Source organism: Perognathus longimembris, chromosome 21 (assembly GCF_023159225.1).
Source record: "Perognathus longimembris pacificus isolate PPM17 chromosome 21, ASM2315922v1, whole genome shotgun sequence".
NCBI lineage: Eukaryota > Metazoa > Chordata > Mammalia > Rodentia > Heteromyidae > Perognathus > Perognathus longimembris.
The window spans coordinates 242,712-261,916 of record NC_063181.1 but is presented as its reverse complement, the minus strand read 5'-3'; the positions used below and the strand labels follow the sequence as shown (position 1 = coordinate 261,916).

The window sequence follows — 19,205 nt, the reverse complement described above, 5'->3', positions numbered from 1 at the left end:
TCCCAGAACCTTCTCCTCCTCACAGACTCTGGAGAACCAGGAACAGCTCAGCAAGTTAAGATTAGCCTGAGCCTCAAACCAGTGCCCCACTGTGAGCAGTACCTGGCTTGGACAGGATGAGATGTGAGGTAAAGTTTTCTGGAGAATTTCAGAAAGTTTCATCACTAAGAAGATGAAACAGAAAGGTTTCCTAGTCACAATGGTGAGCAAACCCCCAATGAACTCGTGGCTAAGTGTAGCAGTGAGGAAGGCTGCCAGAGGAGGAGTAGCAGTCTGGGCCCACAGTCCCTCCCACACCATCTTCCAAGCTCTCTCTTCTCTTGTTGGTTGAAGACATACAGACTGACCATGAAAACCTCCCGATAGTGGCATAGCAACCAGAAACCAGAACTGGATACCAAACAATCATCCTGGGTGGAGAAAGGAACACTATTCTGAACTCTAATACAGTCAGAGCATCACTTACGCATTGTAGAACCACAGATGCTTGTTCCAGTGGTTTGCAAAGCATAAAGAGAAAATCCTTCTGCTACTGGCAGTTATCAGACCTTCTAGTACACAAGACAGACGAGACTAGAGAGGAGACAAACAGGAAAACCTGGATCCTGGGTGATAGCCCTGTGATCTGACCTTTTATTACAGGAGCTGACAGATATTCTTGTCCAAATCCCTTTCATGGGACTTTCTCTGTATGAAGTCAAGGACATTTTGTTAAAAACTCTTTTAAAAAAAAAAAAAAAGGAAAAACAGGGCTGGGAATATGGCCTAGTGGCAAGAGTGCTTGCCTCTTATACATGAAGCCCTGGGTTCGATTCCCCAGCACCACATTTATAGAAAATGGCCAGAAGTGGCGCTGTGGCTCAAGTGGCAGAGTGCTAGCCTTGAGCAAAAAAGAAACCAGAGACAGTGCTCAGGCCCTGAGTCCAAGGCCCAGGACTGGCCAAAAAAAAAAAAAAAAGGAAAAACACAAAACCACTACTGACTTAGCATTCATAGATACAGATTTTTATCTGTATTAGTTCATCATTCATTCAGCACACATTTACTGCATGCTTCTTGCTCAGCAATGATTTTGGTGCTTGGGGCATACCAGTGACAAAAATGAACCCAGGGAGTAAGTATGAATTCCAGCTCCGTCGGTTGGCAGCCTGCCAAGCTCTGCCAGACCACCTGAGACCTCAGACAAGTCATCTAGCTTCTTTTCCTCAGTTTATTCTTCCACTACATGCCAAGAGTAGCAGTGATTTGCTTACCTCACAGCTATTGAAGAACTAAATGAATCAATAAGGGTAACTTATTTAATGAGTGCTTATCAGAATGCCCAGCACAGAGTAAGAGCCCAATAATGTTACTTGTTGTTAGAGAGCCATTAAAAATAAACAAGCAGGGCTGGGGATATGGCCTAGTGGCAAGAGTGCCTGCCTCGTATACATGAGGCCCTGGGTTCGATTCCCCAGCACCACATATACAGAAAATGGCCAGAAGTGGCGCTGTGGCTCAAGTGGCAGAGTGCTAGCCTTGAGCAAAAAGAAGCCAGGGACAGTGCTCAGGCCCTGAGTTCAAGCCCCAGGACTGGCAAAAATAAATAAATAAATAAAATAAAATAAACAAGCAAACCATACCATACATGAGGAGATAGGGGGAAGAGAGCAGAGGGGTGATGGGATGGCTTAGTTGCACTACATCTAGGGAATCGAGCATAAAAGGGAGTCGAGATGTATTAGGTAGTCTACCAGATATAGCCACTGGGGTAAAGACCCTGACCTGGCACATGGCTGGAAGTACGGGAACAAGCAAGGAAGCCGCACTGCAAGGAGGGAGGGGAACAGACAGGATGTGCGGGGCCATGCAGATCATCCAGGCAGCTGCCTTGGCTCTGGTTTTACAATGGGACAGGACCGGCTTTCAGGATCCTCACTCTGCCTGCTAAATTCCAAGAACTTCAGAGAGATGGAAGACAATGCTTACCATCTTGTAATCTATTTCCTTCAATTCACAAGACATGAACACCCTGTTGTGGTATTAAATGTTTTTCTTTCACCTTTTCAATGTATGTGTAACTTTTTGCAATGTGGCTGTTTCATACCAAGTTTATTCAACCTCCCACCATTGTTTTCCAATATTATACTATGAAACAAAGCTGGAATGATTACTTGCTTAGTTAACTTCCTATCAATTCATTATTATTTCCTTATGATAAGTTCTCAGAGATGAATTGCCAGGATTAGTTATAGGCAAAGAAAGTTTTCTTTTGTTTTGCTTGTTGCTTCAGCACTATGCTTAAGCATCACATTAAAGAAGCAGAGAGTAGATCAAACTGAACAATAAGAAATAATGGGCTGGGGATATGGCCTAGTGGCAAGAGTGCCTGCCTCATATACATGAGGCCCTGGGTTCGATTCCCCAGCACCACATATACAGAAAATGGCCAGAAGTGGCGCTGTGGCTCAAGTGGCAGAGTGCTAGCCTTGAGCAAAAAGAAGCCAGGGACAGTGCTCAGGCCTTGAGTCCAAGCCCCAGGACTGGCAAAAAAAAAAAAAATATATTGTTTGGTTGCCCATCTTTCACAACAAAAATAAAACTTTGAACCTAATTATAGTGACAATCCAGAACATTTTGTTTTAAACCCAGAAATGTTAGATATTAAAGCGACCACAACAAAATTTATGTTGAAGGTGAAACTTTTAACTGTTCATGAAAAGTTTTAAATTATTTACACAACAGATTGCATACATTTTAACAGAAAGGTTGTGCACAAATTTGTTCAGAAACTGTCAAACTCCTATACAAAGAATGTCATAAATAAAATTCTCTTGTGTGCTGGTACTGGGGCTTGAACTCAGAGCCTTGGAGCTGCCCCTTAACTTTTTGCTTAAGGCTAGACCTCAAATACTTGAGCCACAGCTCCACTTCCAGCTTTTTGGTATTTAATTGGAAATTAGAGTCTCGCAGACTTTCCTGCCTGTACTAGCTTCAAACCACAATCCTCAGATCTCAGCCTCCAGAGTAGCTAAAATTACAGGTGTGAGTCACTGGTGCCCAGCTGGAAATTATTTTTGAAGAGCCGAAAGTGTCATACTAAAGACAAATAAAGTAGAAATATAAATCCAATGATGTGTTTTCAGATTTTATAACCTACTTGTACACATACATACAAGCTTTACATGTACGTACAACTTAGAAAGGCAATAGGGATCTGAATAAGGATGCAATGGTTTGTTTGGTTTTTTGTTTTGTTTTGGTTTGTTTTGCTAGTCCTGGGGCTTGGACTCAGGGCCTGAGCACTCTCCCTGGCTTATTTTTGCTCAAGGATAGCACTCTACCACTTAAGCTACAGCACTTTTTACTGTTTTTGTGGTGCTGAGGAATTGAACCCAGGGCTTCATGCATGCTAAGCAAGCACTCTACTACTAAGCCACATTCCCAGCCCTCAATGGTCTTTATAAGGAAGTCAGTGTTGTAGATTTACTTATCATTGTTACATTTGTTGAACCACATAGTTCCACTTCTGTCCCCTTCACGGCTGTCTCCCAAGGACAGGTCCTGGCCCTTAGGTATGAGGCTGCCCAGGCACAGCATGCCTTTCTCAGTCTGTGCCCTCCCAAATCACAAAGCAAGGACTGTGAGGATGACTTCATCTGGCCCTGGGCCTGGGAAACATGCCACAGGGAAGTAATGTTCACCTTAATCTGGAATAATTAGAATGGAGAAAGATTAAACAGAAAAAGTTGTTAAGTACAGACAAAAGCATGGAGCCCTGCTGATGAGTGGCCAAATTATAGGCCAAGGAGCAACAACAAGTGAGGGGAAGAGCGTGCATTGAGCACAGAGAACACCATGGAAGGATAAGAGTGACAGAAGAGGAGGGAGAAACACCAGGCTAGAGCTGGAGGAATCTCAGCATCATGGTGAGGATAATGTAACTCATGCACTCATCCACTGTGCTTCATAGTCAGACAGGACCTCCTGGGCTAGGCGTTTAGTGTGACCAGGACAAAGGGCCCTTCTTCACAACTGCCTTCTAAGGGGAAGACAAGGCAAGCATGGCAGCAGTACAGAATAAATAACACCACATGACAGTACACAGAGAAATTTACCCTACTCAATCTTCTGAGGCCAGGGAAGATTTGCCAAGACAAACATTAAGCTCTAATTGGGTAAAGGAGCTCTCCCAGAAAAGCAAGAGGGAAGAGAGCAGAGAGGAAGTCAAACCATCCAGACACAATGTCAGGATCTCTGATTTATCACAGTTTGATTTAGTTTTTCAACTATAGGATGGTACAAAAGCATACTCATATAGCTATTTCATTTTTCTCTTTCCATACAGTATTCAGTAATTCATAATTCATATGATATTCAACCTTGAACTATAAAATTGGCTTTGTATTTGATGGTTTTGCCCAATTATAGACTAATTTGACTGTTAAGAGAATGTTTAAAACAAGATAGGCTAAACTGTAATATTCATATTAATATTTTTATAACTAAATAGTATTTTCAATTAATGATGAGTTTTCAGGGAGTTCCTTATCTTAAGTCAGAGATTATTTGTAAATTTAAGATGACCTAGTCACTTAAAGAGGACATGGTCACTTACATTAACCTAAAATAGATTCACTGCATACTTCAAGACCAACATTAGGAACTCTGTTACTTAAAAATCAAGAAACTTTGGTTGTCCACAGGAAATATATCATGAGCTCATATGTATTTTAGAACCAAGATGTAGTAGACCTATTAAACATGCTTAGATATGAAAATCCAGCTTCATTGTTTACCACCTGCTCACACCAATATAAAAGGTAATTCTACCCTATGTATGTGGGGTTTTTTTTCCTTTAAAGTCCACCACAAGACACAATGGGAAAAATGCTTCTGTATTCAACTCCTATATAGTAAATGGCCTCAACTCTTAAATATAAGATCTACTATGAAATATTTCTTTCATGATTTATCCCAATGGAGAAAAATCACTCATTAAAATAGCCCTTTTTAAGGGCTGGGAGGTAGCTCAGTGGCAAAGCATTTGCCTAGCAAGTGCAATGTCCTGGGTTCGATCCCAGTACCAAAAACTAAAAGACAAAAAAAAAAATACAGTAAAAAAAAAAAGTCATTTTCTCCTGTACAAACAGGTCCTGGTTTAATGAGGGCTTTTTTTTTTTCAGGCAGGCCATTTCCCCAGTGCTGTGAGGTATCTGCAATAACCACGGGTCCTCTATCTTTTCCCTAGTACCCTAGAGCTTTTCTTTCCTCATAAGGCATCTAAAAACGTAGGCAGAGTGTCCTGTGTTCCAATAACCGACATGTGCCCCTATAACTTCTACTTCCAGTCAGAGCTCACTGGTGAAGGAGGGGTGTACCACTGCCAAATGATGAGTATGGGAGGGACTTTCTCTAAAGGTAGGGGGAATGCATTCACACTGCATGACAGCTACACAGGAAATCCTACAGTCCTCAGGGAGCCTCACTGGAAGGTCAGATGAGAAATGTCTTCTGTTCAAGAACTGGTTTCTAAAGTCCAGCAGGCCACTTGGCCAGAAGCAGCATTGGAATGTGTGCTCTTAATAGCCATGGCCACCCATGGCCTCTGGGAAAGAGATGGGGAACAAACAGGCAAAGGAAACGGTAGCTGGTTAGCCACTCTTGTGGGTCTACATGAAAGATAGTTTGAGGAAACACTGAGCTACTGATGGAGAAGAGGTCTGGTGATCAGATGAAGTCAGTGCACAGAAAGAACAACAGCAGAAGAACAGAAGTCAGTGTTTTACATATGAACTCTGACTGCCTTTTCCAGAATTAATGCAGAATCCAAACCTGCTGTCTGGCTAGGCAAAACGGCTCACACTGGTAATCACAGCTAGTCTGGCAGATGTTGGGAAGAGCGCAGGCAACCAGGCAAAGCTAGTGACACGCTACCTCAACTACTACCTTAGCCTAGTGATGTGGAGTCAGACCAGCCAGGCAAAACCTCAAGAACCTGTTCTTAAAATAACTAAAGCAAAAAGAGCTGGGGATTTGACTCAACTGGTAGAGCATCTGCTTAGCAAGCATGAGACTCTGAAGTTCAAATTCCAGTTTGAACTGAATTTAAAAAAAAATTCTCTATTCTCTGCTACCACTCTAAAGTTCTGGAAAGAAGAGGCGACCAAGAACAATTTTGGAATTTACAATGGAGTCCCAACATACTACAACCTCAAGCCTGGTTGCTGGCTCCTGAAAATTGGAACTTTTTTTTGTCATGAATGTGTATCAATTACCATGCTCAGGTTTGTACACAGAGTACCTAGAAGCAAATGAACATATTTAGGTGATGGTAATGAGACAGTATGCTTATATTATGAAAACTAATCACTAGGTAAAAGTATGGTTGGTGAAGAGTAATTTTAACTGCATGAAATGTTTTGCCCACTAACTTCCTGTGTGGTAGGCTCTAATTCTTTTATAGCCAACATGCTGCAATGCTCTAAATACAACTCCCATCTGGATAAAATGATGAATCATGGTTATTTTTATGATAGCCAATGAATGACCAGATATATCCATTCTAAAGGTCAATAAATAGTATATTTAATTAGCTTCTTGTAAGATCTATGAACAAACATTTCACACCTTAACAACTGAAGTTTTTTTCTCAAATAATTATAAAAGACTTAGTTATCCAATTTCATCCTTACAGAAGATAATGTGTTAAAAGTAGAAACAACAGGGCTGGGGATATGGCCTAGTGGCAAGAGAGCTAGCCTCGTATACATGAGGCCCTGGGTTCGATTCCCCAGCACCACATATACAGAAAACGGCCAGAAGTGGCGCTGTGGCTCAAGTGGCAGAGTGCTAGCCTTGAGCAAAAGGAAGCCAGGGACAGTGCTTAGGCCCTGAGTCCAAGGCTCAGGAGTGGCAAAAAAAAAAAAAGTAGAAACAACAAATCTTCTAACAAGCAAAATATTAAAATCCTTCAGATTCAGAACTGGTAAGGTTCTGGGTAAATGGAACCCATTGTAATTTAAATTCCAGGAAGCATAGTTTTGCTTTTAATAATTCATTTGGAATTTCTAGCAAAGTCAAAAATAAAGTTGACTCCCAGGTGCCTGTGGCTCATTCCTGCAATCTTAGCTACACTAGAGACTGAGATCTAAGGATTGAAGCTCAAAGCCAGCCAAAGCAGGAAAGTCTGTGAAACTCATATCTCCAATTAACCACCAAAAAGCTAGAAGTGGACGGTGGTTCAAGTGGTAGAGCACTAGCCTTGAGCAAAAAAAAAAAAAAAAAAGCCCAGGAACAATGTTCCAGGCCCTGAAGCAACAGATTGCCATAGAAGAACATACATATGTCATTTGGAGAGAAATAGCACTATGCAAAATGAATTCTACAAAAATAAAAATATTGTTTTTCATGCACCTAACCCACAAAACGTAACCAAGGGCACACCAAAACTTCCTTCTTCCTTGACCAGCACAGCTCGGTAAAATTTGTACTATGGCTGAAAAGTTCTTTGGGAGTGACAGTCTGGGGTATGAGCCAGCAGGAGTGGACAGTGAAAGGAAAGGTAAAGGTTGGGGTGAACAAGATGAAATACTTCTATATATGCATAAAAACAGAATAATAAATCCCATTAAAACTATTTGAAATGGGTGAAGGAAATGAGAATGCGTAACCGAGGGGATAAATTTGATCAATGGATATTATGTGCATGCATGGGAATGTCACAATGAAGCCCCTTTGTACAATTAGGATACATGAATGAAAAAAGAGTAAAACATGTTTTTTGAGACACAACAATGTTCAGCACTATGAAAAGCTGGCCAGGAGTGCCTATCTGTGAACAACCATGGTGAGAGCAATCACTTTGAATTATTTAACATAGTGCTCACTTTGCTTAGATGCTTACCCTTTAACTGGAGCGCAACATACATTTTTACATGATAGATCAAAAGCATGAGGATTTCACGTTTGTAGATTCCTTAGCTGAAGGGAAGAAAGGATGAGAGACAAGGAGAGAAGGGATAAGGAGCTATGGGGAAGAAGAAAGAAAGAAAGAAAGAAAGGAAGAAAGAGAGAGAGAGAGAGAAAGAAAGAAAGAAAGAAAGAAAGAAAGAAAGAAAGAAAGAGAGAGAGAGAGAGAGAAAGAAAGAAAGAAAGAAAGAAAGAAAGAAAGAAAGAAAGAAAGAAAGGAAGGAAGGAAGGAAGGAAGGAAGAAAGAAAGAGAGAGAGAAAGAAAGAGAGAGAAAGAAAGAAAGAAAGAAAGAAAGAAAGAAAGAAAGAAAGAAAGAAAGAAAGAAAGAAAAGAAACAGCTCTGATGGGTCTTGTTTGAGATCAAATCCCACATTTACTGGATGAGACCTGGGGTGTGATAGGAGAGGGGGTAGGTTGGCTGAGGCAGGACTATTTCCTGTTTTCTCTCTTTATGTCCAGAAGTGATTGGCCTGGGAGCCTTACAGCCAGATGAGGGGTATATGAAGTTCTCATTTGCTCTCTTCCAAGTCATGGAAAGGCACATCAGTGAAAAGGACACAGCATGCACACTCTACAATCACCACTGGAGCATTGGAAAGGACACACCATGCACGCTTCACAATCACCAGTGGAGCCAAAGCTGTGAGTCACCCAGCTGCCTGCACAAGATGATTTGGCTACTGGAAAGTCCTGATTAATGACATTTCTCTAACACCAGAGTAACAACTTGACCTGCCAAAAAGCACTACTTTTCCATCATTTTGCCATTTTTTGCCTTGGCTATCTATTACCTTCTGCAGAGACTATGAAGAAGTAAAATGAAAGTCACGTTGTCATGAACTTCAACCTCAAATTTGCATGTTCTTTTGAAGAGGAGGGGGTGGGGAGGGGCACTGTTAGGTCTGCCTGAGACTTGAGAGGAATACTGAATGGGCCCTGGACTCCTGTGGCCATGTTGAGATTCCAGGTTGTTTTCTAATTAGAGATGGAATTGATTACAAATGGGATTTATCCTCTGCAAATATGAGTTTTCTGTAGCCTACAGATAGATTAATAGGGCGCGTGGTTCCAGTCCATACACTGTTGCAACAAGATACGCCCCGCTGGGCGCTGGGCGCTGGGAGCCAAACCCCAGGCCCCAAGTCACAGCCTCCAGCCTCCAAGTCCAAGAGCTCAGGGAAAACCACTGGGCTTTAAATCTAGCTCCGAAACCACCCACAAGGCGGAGGATGAATTCCCTGTCCTTTGCTTTATTTTTAATCAATATGAGAGCTGCCGTTGATAAGTCACTCATTCCGATTCTAACCGTGGCCACAATTGCCATTCATTTGAGAGAAAGCGACTGCCACAACGTTCGCCAAGAAGTGCGGAAGAGCCACGCAGGGTGCTTCGAGTTTCAGGTATGAATGGCGGGGCGCCCACGGGGCACCCACGGGGCACCGAGCGCTCCCGGCACTCCCTGCCCCTGCGACCTCAGGTCCACAGAGGCGCTCCCCCGGCCGCCCTCGCCCCCTCCTAACGCTCCAGAGCTTCCGGAGCCGGTGCCTCTCCCACCGCCCAGCCGTGCCGTGCGGCGCGCGGAGGGCGGCCGAGTGGGAGAGGCGCCCCCGCCCTGCCGGCCCCACCTGGCCCGAGCCTGGCGGAAGAGCCAGTGCCTGCCGCCCCCCACCCCCTCGCCGCTCCAGGCTGTAATAATCACATCCTCATTATTTCTCCCGCGATCGTTAGGGAAGGAGCCCGAGCGCAGCAACAGCCGCTGCCGGGGGAGGCTTGGTTACAAAACCCTGCGCTGGGTAGCGCTTCGCTTAGCAACCACCCTAAAAAAGCCCCCGTGCTCCCCGCGCTCCCCGGGAGAGCGGGGCGGCGGCCGCCCCCTCCCGGCGGGCGCGCACCTCTCCGCCGGGCTCCGCGCGGCCGCGGCTGCGACCCCGCACCTGGCGCCCCGCATCAGGGGCCCCGCCCGCCCCGGACCCTCGCGCACCGCGCGGACTTCTCTCACCTTTCATTCATTCCCAGTCGGGTCCGCGTGTCCATCGTGGGCTTGGGAGGACCGTGCAGGTCACTAGCTGCTGGCCCACTCTCAACCGGCCTGATCCGCGAGCCGGCAGCCAGTCCCCGGCCCGCCGGTGCCAGCCAGCTGTGCCCCCTCCCCGCCGGGCGGAGCGGGGAATTTCACACCTCCGCGGCGCCTCGCTCCACGCCGGGTCCTTCGCCCGGCGAGTCCAGCCCCGGGATCTTGGCGCCCCTGGCCGTGGGCACGACGATACAGCCCAGCGAAGACCACGGCGCCGGACCCCCACCCCGAGCACAGCCGCCCCCAGGGTCTCCCGCGCCCGGCCCAGGCGTGCCCAGCCCACCCCCGCTCTTAACCCAGCCGCCCTCTTGGAGCCCCCCTTCCCCGTGTGGGTCACGCTGCGCCGCCCTCTTCCTTGCCCCGACGGCTCTCGCTGCGCCGCCCCGGCCGCCGCGCCCCGGTCGGTCCCCGCGCCCCGGGCGGCTCTCACCTTTCTCAGTGCCGACATCCTCAGGCGCTCCTAGTTCAGCCAGGTGCGGGGCGACATGGCGAGGTGGCCACTCCTTAGGCCAGCAGGCGCGCGCGGCCCCGCAGCCAGCTCTTAGGCTCTAGGCTCTGTGGGTCTGTCTGTCCGTCGGTCGTGGTCTGTCCGTCTGCCGCTATCTCCACTGCCGCTGCGCGCTCCGACCGCGCTCCAGCCCCGTGCACGGTCGGTTTTCACGGCCAGCGCCTGCGCACTCTGCGCCCGGGGGAGGCACCGGCGCACTGGGGGGCGGCCGGCGCGCGACTCCATCTGGGGAAGGGCCGGGCGCCCGCGCGCCCCGGGAGAGCGCCCAGGCCTCCGCGCGGCGGGCACCGAGCGGCCGGGTCCCTGGCCGCCGGCGCGCACGGTCCGGGAGCGCGCACTCAGCCCGCCGGCCCCAGCGGCCCCGCACCGCCAGCCCAACTGTTGCGCGGCAAGCCGGGTCACTCGGGGACTGGCGCGACCGTGCTGGCGGTGTCGGGCGCCGCCGGTGCTCAGCGCGCTTGGAAGTTAACCTAGGAATCCAAGCAGACCGCTCAACGCCCATGCCGAACCCACATGCGGATCTGCCAGCATCGTCCTGAGTGGGACTCAAGTGCGGAACGGAGTCCTCTCCACGCCCAGCCCAGTTCGTGGGGAAGAGGGAGGGCACAGGACAAGATTTGCCCTTCACTTGTTTGCAAGGCATTCCAACCGCCTGGCTCTGTCCGCTGGGGAGCGCCCCCCCACCACCACCACACGCACAGTCCCACCCCCCGCTGTTTCCAAGGGGCTTCTTCCCTGCTAGGGAACTACTGGGTGCCACTCAGGAAAAGAAGGGTTTCCAAATGGCGTCTACTAGATCCCACGAACAGCACTCTTTTATTAATAAACCTGGCCCAGGCGCCCTGGGAGGGGTGAGATGTGTCCTCCACCTGCCGTTTGCTGCTGCAGCATGTGACCGCAGAACCAAGAATCCGTCCACACATTTGTCCAGTAGAAGTTGAGTTGGAAAATTCAGCAACATTTGGCATGCTGCATAGACAGCAGTGACAATGGTGGAAATGCCCTTCTGGAGGGAGTAGGCCCATCTGGAAGAGAAGCTATTGGAGATATTTGTAACTACCACCTAACCTTGGGAACATCGCTCCGCCCAATTTTAATGCAAGTGCCAAAAAGGAAGTTTCCACAACTCTAAATGAGTCGTTGAAAATTGAGATTTTTTAAATGTAACAAAAGTTGAAGGACTGAAATGAACGTCTGGAGTAAAATGAATGGAGTTTCGATTAAAGGAAATTGGGGGATCAAAGATGCTTAGAATGGTATTGATAAAGACCTGTAGTCATAAACTACTTTGTTGAATGGCAACTCCTTAATGATAATAATAAATATTTTTTTTAATTCTTGGAATGACAAATGTCTTTTACATAGTTCTTTTCTTCTATAGTCAATGTTTGTATGTACTGTGGAAAAGTCTTCAAACCATGAATACAAATTATTGTACTTACATAAATACAACTACGGAATAAAATAGGGGATAGAATCAATGGAGAATAATGAAAGGGGTAACATTTATCAAGTTATATTGTACTTAAAAACTGACATGTTGACTTGAAACCGCTTTATGCAATAACTTAAGAATAATAAAAAATAAAACTCTTGGAATGAGATAAATCAATCTTTTTCAGAAATTCTAAGAGCTTTAAGTTAAAAAAAAAAAAAAAAGGCTCATCCAGTTGCTGGTGGCCCATGCTTATACTCCTAGCTACTCAGAAGGCTGAGATCTAAACATCATGGTCAGGAGCTGGCCAAGGCAGACAAATCTGTGAGACTTTTTTTGTCCAGTTAACTAGCAGAAAACAATGTAGTCTGGAGTACTAGCCTCAGTATCAGCACAAAAGAAGTGTCTGTACAATGTTTTTCATCCAGTCAGTCAACCAAGTATTAATCCATTGCATTTATTTTCAAAGCAAATTGCTAAATAAGTGAGTGGGATATAAAGGTAAATCAAAGAAATGTGGCCACATGTTTTTCTTAATATTTTTAATGTCTTCCAATTTATTTTCTCTGCCAAAACTAAAAAATATCTATATTCTATTTTTTTTCTTTTTCTTTGTTTTGGTTTGCTGGTACTGGGGTTTAAACTCAGGGCCTCATGCTTGGTCAGTAGACTAACCTACCTCCAGCCCACCTTTTGTTATTTTGGAGATGAAATTTCTGGACTTTTCTGCCCAAGATGGCTTTGAGCCCCCATCCTCTGGATCTCAACCTGAGTAGGTAGGATTACAGGATTACAGAGCTACTGGCACTCAACACTAAGCCAATTTTTAAATTGTTCTTTCCCTTTCATCTCTTACCCATGATTGTTTTCATCTTGTATTTGTTCTGTCATGCAAAACAACAACAAAAAGGAATACAAATGTACTAAATGTTTGTAATGTGCTCTGAATATATAAGCAAGACAGAAAAAGAGACCATTGTTCAAGTGAAAGTTCCAGTGTAGAGAAGAAGGCATGTTAGAAGGTGAAGTAGTGTTATGTGATCAGGAATTACAGTTGCTTGTCTGAAGGAAAGATATGGGCAGTTACTGGAGAATAAAAGGCAAATAACATTGTGCTATCAGGGAAGAATTCTTAAGAAGAATTCTCGGTGAAGTCTTTGCATCAAATATTTTGAGTTACTGTGACAATATATGCTACAGAACAACTTAAAGGAGGAAGGGTTTATTTTGGCTCATAGTTTCAGATGATTACATCCCTAGTTGTTTGGATATGTGCTTGGATAAAACATCATGGTGGCAGGAGCCTGTGGCAAAGAAGCATTTTCATCTCATGACAGACAAGAGGCAAAGAGAACCACACAAGAAGGAATTATGGGCAAGATACCCCACAAAGTATCTCTCCCTAGGTAGTAACCAGTCATTTAACACATGCTTCTATGGAGGACAGTACATATTATGCCTTAACATTCCACCCCTGGGCCCCCAAAGGTTCAAACGTGCCTCATAATGCAAGATTCATTTAGCCCATCTCCACTAGTCTCTAAAGTCTTAACAAATTCAACATTATTCAAAAGCCCAAATTGACTTAGGCAGAGTCTTAACTGTGAGCCCTTGTAAAATGTAAAAGAAAATTACCTACTTTTAATATACAATGGGCATGAAGGAAACATCATTATTCCAAAAGAGGGGCAGAGAAAGGAGTAATGGAACCAAAGAAAGACTGAAACCCAGCAGGGAAGAATACTGTCCAGGACACCTGATGTGGTAATGTGAACTCCAACAGGCTTCAGCAGCCTCACTTCTGTGATCTTGCTGGTGTCAACTCACAGAACCTTTTGGACTGGCTCTGTTACCAGAAGTTGAGTGGGCTATTTCAATTCTTGCATCCAGTGAGAGGAGAAATTAGGAAAGTAGGTACATAATTGTGAATAGAAAGTTCATTAGAAGGACATTCTTAGAGATGAAAGCAGGTCATCTCAGGAAGAAAGCCAGAGAACACCAATAATTTCCACTCCCACACAAGCTTTCCTTGAAGCTTAGGGTTGAGTAAGTCCCTCAGAAGGGAGGGAGTGATTGACATGAATGTGATGCAAGAATGACCATGTCTCAAGAATCATTCTACAAGTGCAATTTCCCATGACCACCTAAGAAAATCCGAAAGGGGAGAAAAACTGTAAATTCAATTGGATTTAAATGACATGTTAATGACTTAAAGTTCTTTCCAGACTGTAGCAGAGCAAAGAGGAGTAGTGAAGGAAGACGAGTCAAATGAAGAAGTCAAAGTGTCAACTGTGTCCACTCAAGAATTTTGTGTCTGAGAGGTGAAAGAAGCAGGGCCAGAGGAAAACATGTGGTCACTGGGAAGAACTGTAGAAGTGTCAGCTAGGCTTGGATAGTGATGAGAATGATGCAGGTGAGAATGACAGGTTCAAAAGTAGCCAAATCAAAGGTATTGTCCTAGCACACATTCCCTTCTCTCCTCTCCACTCTTAGTGCGCTCTCTCTCTCTCTCTCTCTCTCTCTCTCTCTCTCTCTCTCTCTCTCTCTCTCTCTCTCTCTCTCTCCTGGAGCTTGAACTCAGGGCCTGAGTGTTATCCCTGAGCTTTTTTGCACAAGGATAGCTAACACTGTATCACTTGAGCCACAGTTCAACTTCCAACTTTTTTTGGGGGGGGGTAGCTAATAGAGATCAGTCTCGTGGACTTTCCTGCTGAGGGTTACTTTTAATCAAAATCCTTAGATCTCAGCCTCCTGAGTAGGTAACATTGCAGGCATAAGCCACTAGCACCCAGCTTGTACTACTCATTTTTAATATAAATTTGGTAAGCTGAAATTGCTACACAAATTTTGTGTTTTAAAAGAGCTTAGGTTGGGGCAAGTTTCAATTTAGGTTAGTGCTTAACTAGCACTTATGTTCAATCCCTAGAATTGCCACAGAGGAAAAAAAGTAAACATTCTCCTCTAGCTGTTGCTTCATTTACCTAGTTTCACCAGATTGGTCTATATTCAGTGTTATTCTTTTTTCTGCAATTATTTGTATGAACTTTCCATCAAGATGTTGCATCTACCATCCAGCTGAATTGACTGCAATCAAAGTCATCTGCCCCTGACAGATTCAGGGTAAGGATTTCCCCTTATTCTGACCTATCCATGACATTTGAGACAAATGATCCATTTTGTGAGTTGGGTTTTTTCTTTTTTTTTTCTCATTTCTTTATTGTCAAAGTGCTGTACAGAGGGGTTACAGTTTCATATGTAAGGCAGTGCATACATTTCTTATCCAACTTGTTATATCCCCCCTCATTTTTCCCCACCGCCCCCTCTCCCTATTTCCCCCATGAGTTGTACAGTTGGTTTATACCATATAGTTTTGTAATTATTTCTATTTTATTGGTTTGTCTTTTTATCCCTTGTCTCTCGATTTTGATATTCCCTTTCCCTTCCCTAGTTTCAATACACATATGTACAATATCCAGGGTACCAAAATGAGTTACAGTGACATCAGGGGTAAAACCACAGGAAAGAAAGACAAAAGAAAAACAGCACAATTTCACATGGTATGTTGAAAATAACAGCAACAATGATAAATCACTTGTTTCTGTAACTTGGAGTTCATTTCACTTAGTATCATCTTATGTGTTCATATGGACATAGCTATTGAGTTATTGTGATCTTCAAGTGCTAGGATTATCCTAGACATGTACTCCAAGCAGCCCCACTTTTGGGCGTCTACCCAAAAGATTACAAGCAAGACCATACCAAAGCCACCAGCACAACTATGTTTATTGCAGCACAATTTGTCATCGCTAAAATATGGAACCAACTTAAATGCCCCTAGGTAGATGAGTGGATCAAGAGAATGTGGTATGTATACACAATGGAATTCTATGCCTCCATCAGAAAGAATAAGGAAATGGAAGGACTTGGAAAAAATCTAAGGGAAGTGAGCCAGACTCAAAGAAACATAGACTCTATGGTCTCTCTCATTGTGTCTTGGTTTTGTGATGAATTTCTGCTCTTCCCCTTTCTCTCCAGCCAGTCCCTCTCATGGTCCACAGCAAGGGGCTCATCTGCCCAAACATTAAAGCCCTCAAGGTTAGGACCTCTGCCCATACTATTCCTTTCACAGTCTCCTAAATTTATGCACCTGTGAGTGTTGAAACTTTATTTCTAAAGCTGCACGGCACCTCCCAGGAAAGTCCTACCAAAGGGACTCCACCTAAATTAAGAACTCCAACTTTCCAATGTCTAGACACAGAATTTGGAATCATTCTAAACTTCCTATTTTTTGTCATAACCCAATTTGATCAGTCAGAAAAAAAGTTATTTTGAATTGCCTTCAAACATATATGCACAGTCTACCTCTTCTCACAACCTTCAACATTACCACCATTTACTCTTTGCAAACTTCCCTTCAAATCTAGTCTCAGTCCAGCGGCTAAAACCGCTTCTTTAAATTGTAATGATCAGATCATCTCGGTTCTATGTTCATAACAAGCCAATGATTTTCCATCTCTCACTAGACAAGTTAACATGTTTCCTCCGTGTTCTTCGCCAGCAGTCCGGCCTTTGCTTTTGCTGACTGCAAGCAGGGTGGTCAGAGATCTCCAGATACACTCGGGCAGGTATTCACCTTGCATTGCAATCTGTCTTCCTTCGTGTGTCTTGTACTCCGTTACCGCTAAGGCTTCCTGCTTACACCTGGGATCCAACGGCGTTCACTAACCAAAGGCATCTCAGAGTCTCTGATTTTTTTTTCCCCTCTCCAAAGCGCTGTCCGTGAGATATTGGGATTTGTCTTGCTTCTCACTCATTAGACAAATTAAAGAATCTCGGAGCCCGGACACAGTTTGGTCTGGAAAGCAATTCGCTGGGAAGGAAGAAGGCCCGAGGGCGTCTGCAGAGGTGGAGGCGCTGGCGGTGGGCGTCCTCGGTTACTCGCTGCTTTCAGGCAAGGTGCGGGGTGGGGACGTTAGGGCAGACACCCTTGCCTGGGACCCGGTGGGCCAGCGGAACCCCATCTCTCCTTAAGCGTCTGGCCCTCTCTCCTTCCCGCAAAAGACATTCTGGCGCCTGGAGTGTTCAGAGCAGGTGCTGACCCTGGGTTTTGTCCCTACCCTGGGTCCAGGAGCCGCAGGGCCTCCTGGCCTCTACCCCAAACGGCACGCCTGCTCTACCCGCAGTTGCTCGCCCAGAGCTGGGTGGTGGAGGCTGAGGACCCGCCCAGACTCGGTTTTAGCCAACCCACAGCTACAACGAGAATAATTGACACCCACAGGGACGTCAGATCTGGATTGGACACTGCTGTTGTTGTGGGCGGGCCTAGGCCGTGAGGTTTGCATTGGACACTGCTGTTGTAGTGGGCGGGCCTCGGAGGCGGAACAAGGAAGCGCCTTCTCCTGGATCTCGAGCCCCGGGGCCGCGGGATCGCCGCGTGAGCGGGCATGTCCACACGGAGGGACGGTAGGCAGGGGTCGGGGTGAGAGTGCTCTCACTACGGGGACGTGAGGAGCCACGAGGCAATCCTGAGGCTTGAAGGGAGTACGGGAGGGGACGGGCTTTGAGGTTTCCTGAGGGCCGAGAGGAGCAGGAGGAGCCCGGGGTCGGGTGCCGGCGTCTGAGGGGGCGTCGGGGACCCGGGGGGTCGGGTGCCGGCGTCTGAGGGGGCGTCGGGAGTCCTGGGGTCGGGTGCCGGCGTCTGAGGGGACGTCGGGGACCCGGGGGGTCGGGTGCCGGCGTCTGAGGGGGCGTCGGGAGTCCTGGGGTCGGGTGCCGGCGTCTGAGGGGCCGCGAGGCGCTCACGAGGGCCAAGAAGCCCCCAGAGTTCTGGTGCCCGACGCCCAGGGCGGAGGCCTTGGTGGCTCCCAGTGCACCGTGGGCAGTGACCAAGCTGCTGCATAGGTGACCGCGTGCTGCTGCTGAGCACCTCCGCTTGTGTACAGGCTCCCGGTTCTAGGAGTATGTTCACAGTGGCTAGGTGTCCTTTTATTTTTATAAACATGTTTCTGCCTTTATAAAGTGGAAAGCTTTTGACAAATGTAGTTGTGTTTGTTTAAAAAAATAGAACAAATTTTAGTAAACCAGAAGATGGAGAAATTACTGCAGTCCCCATTTGTGTTTTCCTGCTTAGAAGAACTGCCCTAAGCTTCCTCTTCTCTAAGTCCCAGGGAGTTCTGACTCCCATTTCCTTGGTTACAAAAAAACAACCACCAGGGAAGGTGGGAGAAAAATGAGGGAGGAGGTAACAAGTTTGATAAGAAATATAGTAACTGCCTTAGGTATGAAACTGTAACCCCCTTTGACAATAAATCAATAAAAACAAAACAGACCATCTCACCTTAGAAATGACTTAACAGTTCCTGAACAGTCTGATGTTAGGCTTCAAAATGGACATTAACATATTTTAATTAATACCAACCCTTTTTATAACCTTTTACTAGATGAGAGTGAGTACTCTGTTGGTTTAAGTGTTAAGGTTTATAGAATTGACTGGAAAGCCACCTCCTTTGTTCTGGGTTGATTCTACAATCTGCTCATCTTCTTTCATTCCTTCTTATGTTCATGTTCCTTCCATGCTGGAGGCCCTGGGTTCAAACTATAACAGACAAAACCCTAGATAAACAAAATATCCACCACCCTAAAACCTTACTGGCTGAGTGAACATACTGAGTGTTCTTATGTGCTAAAGCTCTTGTGAAGCACATATGAGTTGAGAAGCATCCTTGTTCATCTCCTTCATAAAGACATAGGCCACATCATCTCTCCCCACCTCTGGGCCTCAATGTCCTCCAGCAGCTCAGTAAGAGAAGTGGCCAGTGAAAATCACACCAAGCCATCATCTATACCTGCACAGAAAGTTTGAAATAGGGGAACAGTATGAAAGGGTGTCTCTAAGATTTTGTAATTTTGTTCACTTTTTTCCTGAAAGTAGATTGCTTCTGAAAGTTGCCTGCTAACATATCAATTTCTTATATGACAACTTATAGCAAAACTCTCCAGTATTAGGGGGAAGAATGTTTTACTTCTGAGCAGTAATACTAAAGAAGCAAAAAATGTTCACTTGTGTTCTATTTTATGCTAGGAAAAAAATGTCTAAAAGGTGCTGGAGAATCTCTTAGACCTCTAAGAGCCACAGTGCAAGTCTGACAATGAATTACCTCCAGATTGAAGGATGATAGGCCTCAAATGTGGTTCAAATGGATTCCTTTCTAGTTGGGGAGATTGGTGGATGTCTGAA

The 19,205-nt window shown here is 45.5% G+C and overlaps 2 protein-coding genes across 3 annotated transcripts in view; one reads left to right on the top strand and one right to left on the bottom strand.

The window, feature by feature from the left end:
• The window catches only part of Dlgap2 (DLG associated protein 2), a 500,247-nt gene extending 489,655 nt beyond the window's left edge, over positions 1–10,592 (bottom strand). The window contains exon 1 of the mRNA XM_048330769.1: positions 10,456–10,592. Coding sequence (XP_048186726.1) covers positions 10,456–10,473 — 18 coding nt within the window. The 5' untranslated portion in view covers positions 10,474–10,592. The remainder of the gene's footprint in view (positions 1–10,455) is intronic.
• Positions 10,593–17,347: 6,755 nt separating this feature from the next.
• Erich1 (glutamate rich 1) overlaps positions 17,348–19,205 on the top strand; it is a 56,649-nt gene continuing 54,791 nt past the window's right edge. For both annotated transcript variants that reach the window (XM_048330458.1, XM_048330457.1), the window contains exon 1: positions 17,348–17,431. In XM_048330458.1, coding sequence (XP_048186415.1) covers positions 17,413–17,431 — 19 coding nt within the window. In that variant the 5' untranslated portion in view covers positions 17,348–17,412. The remainder of the gene's footprint in view (positions 17,432–19,205) is intronic.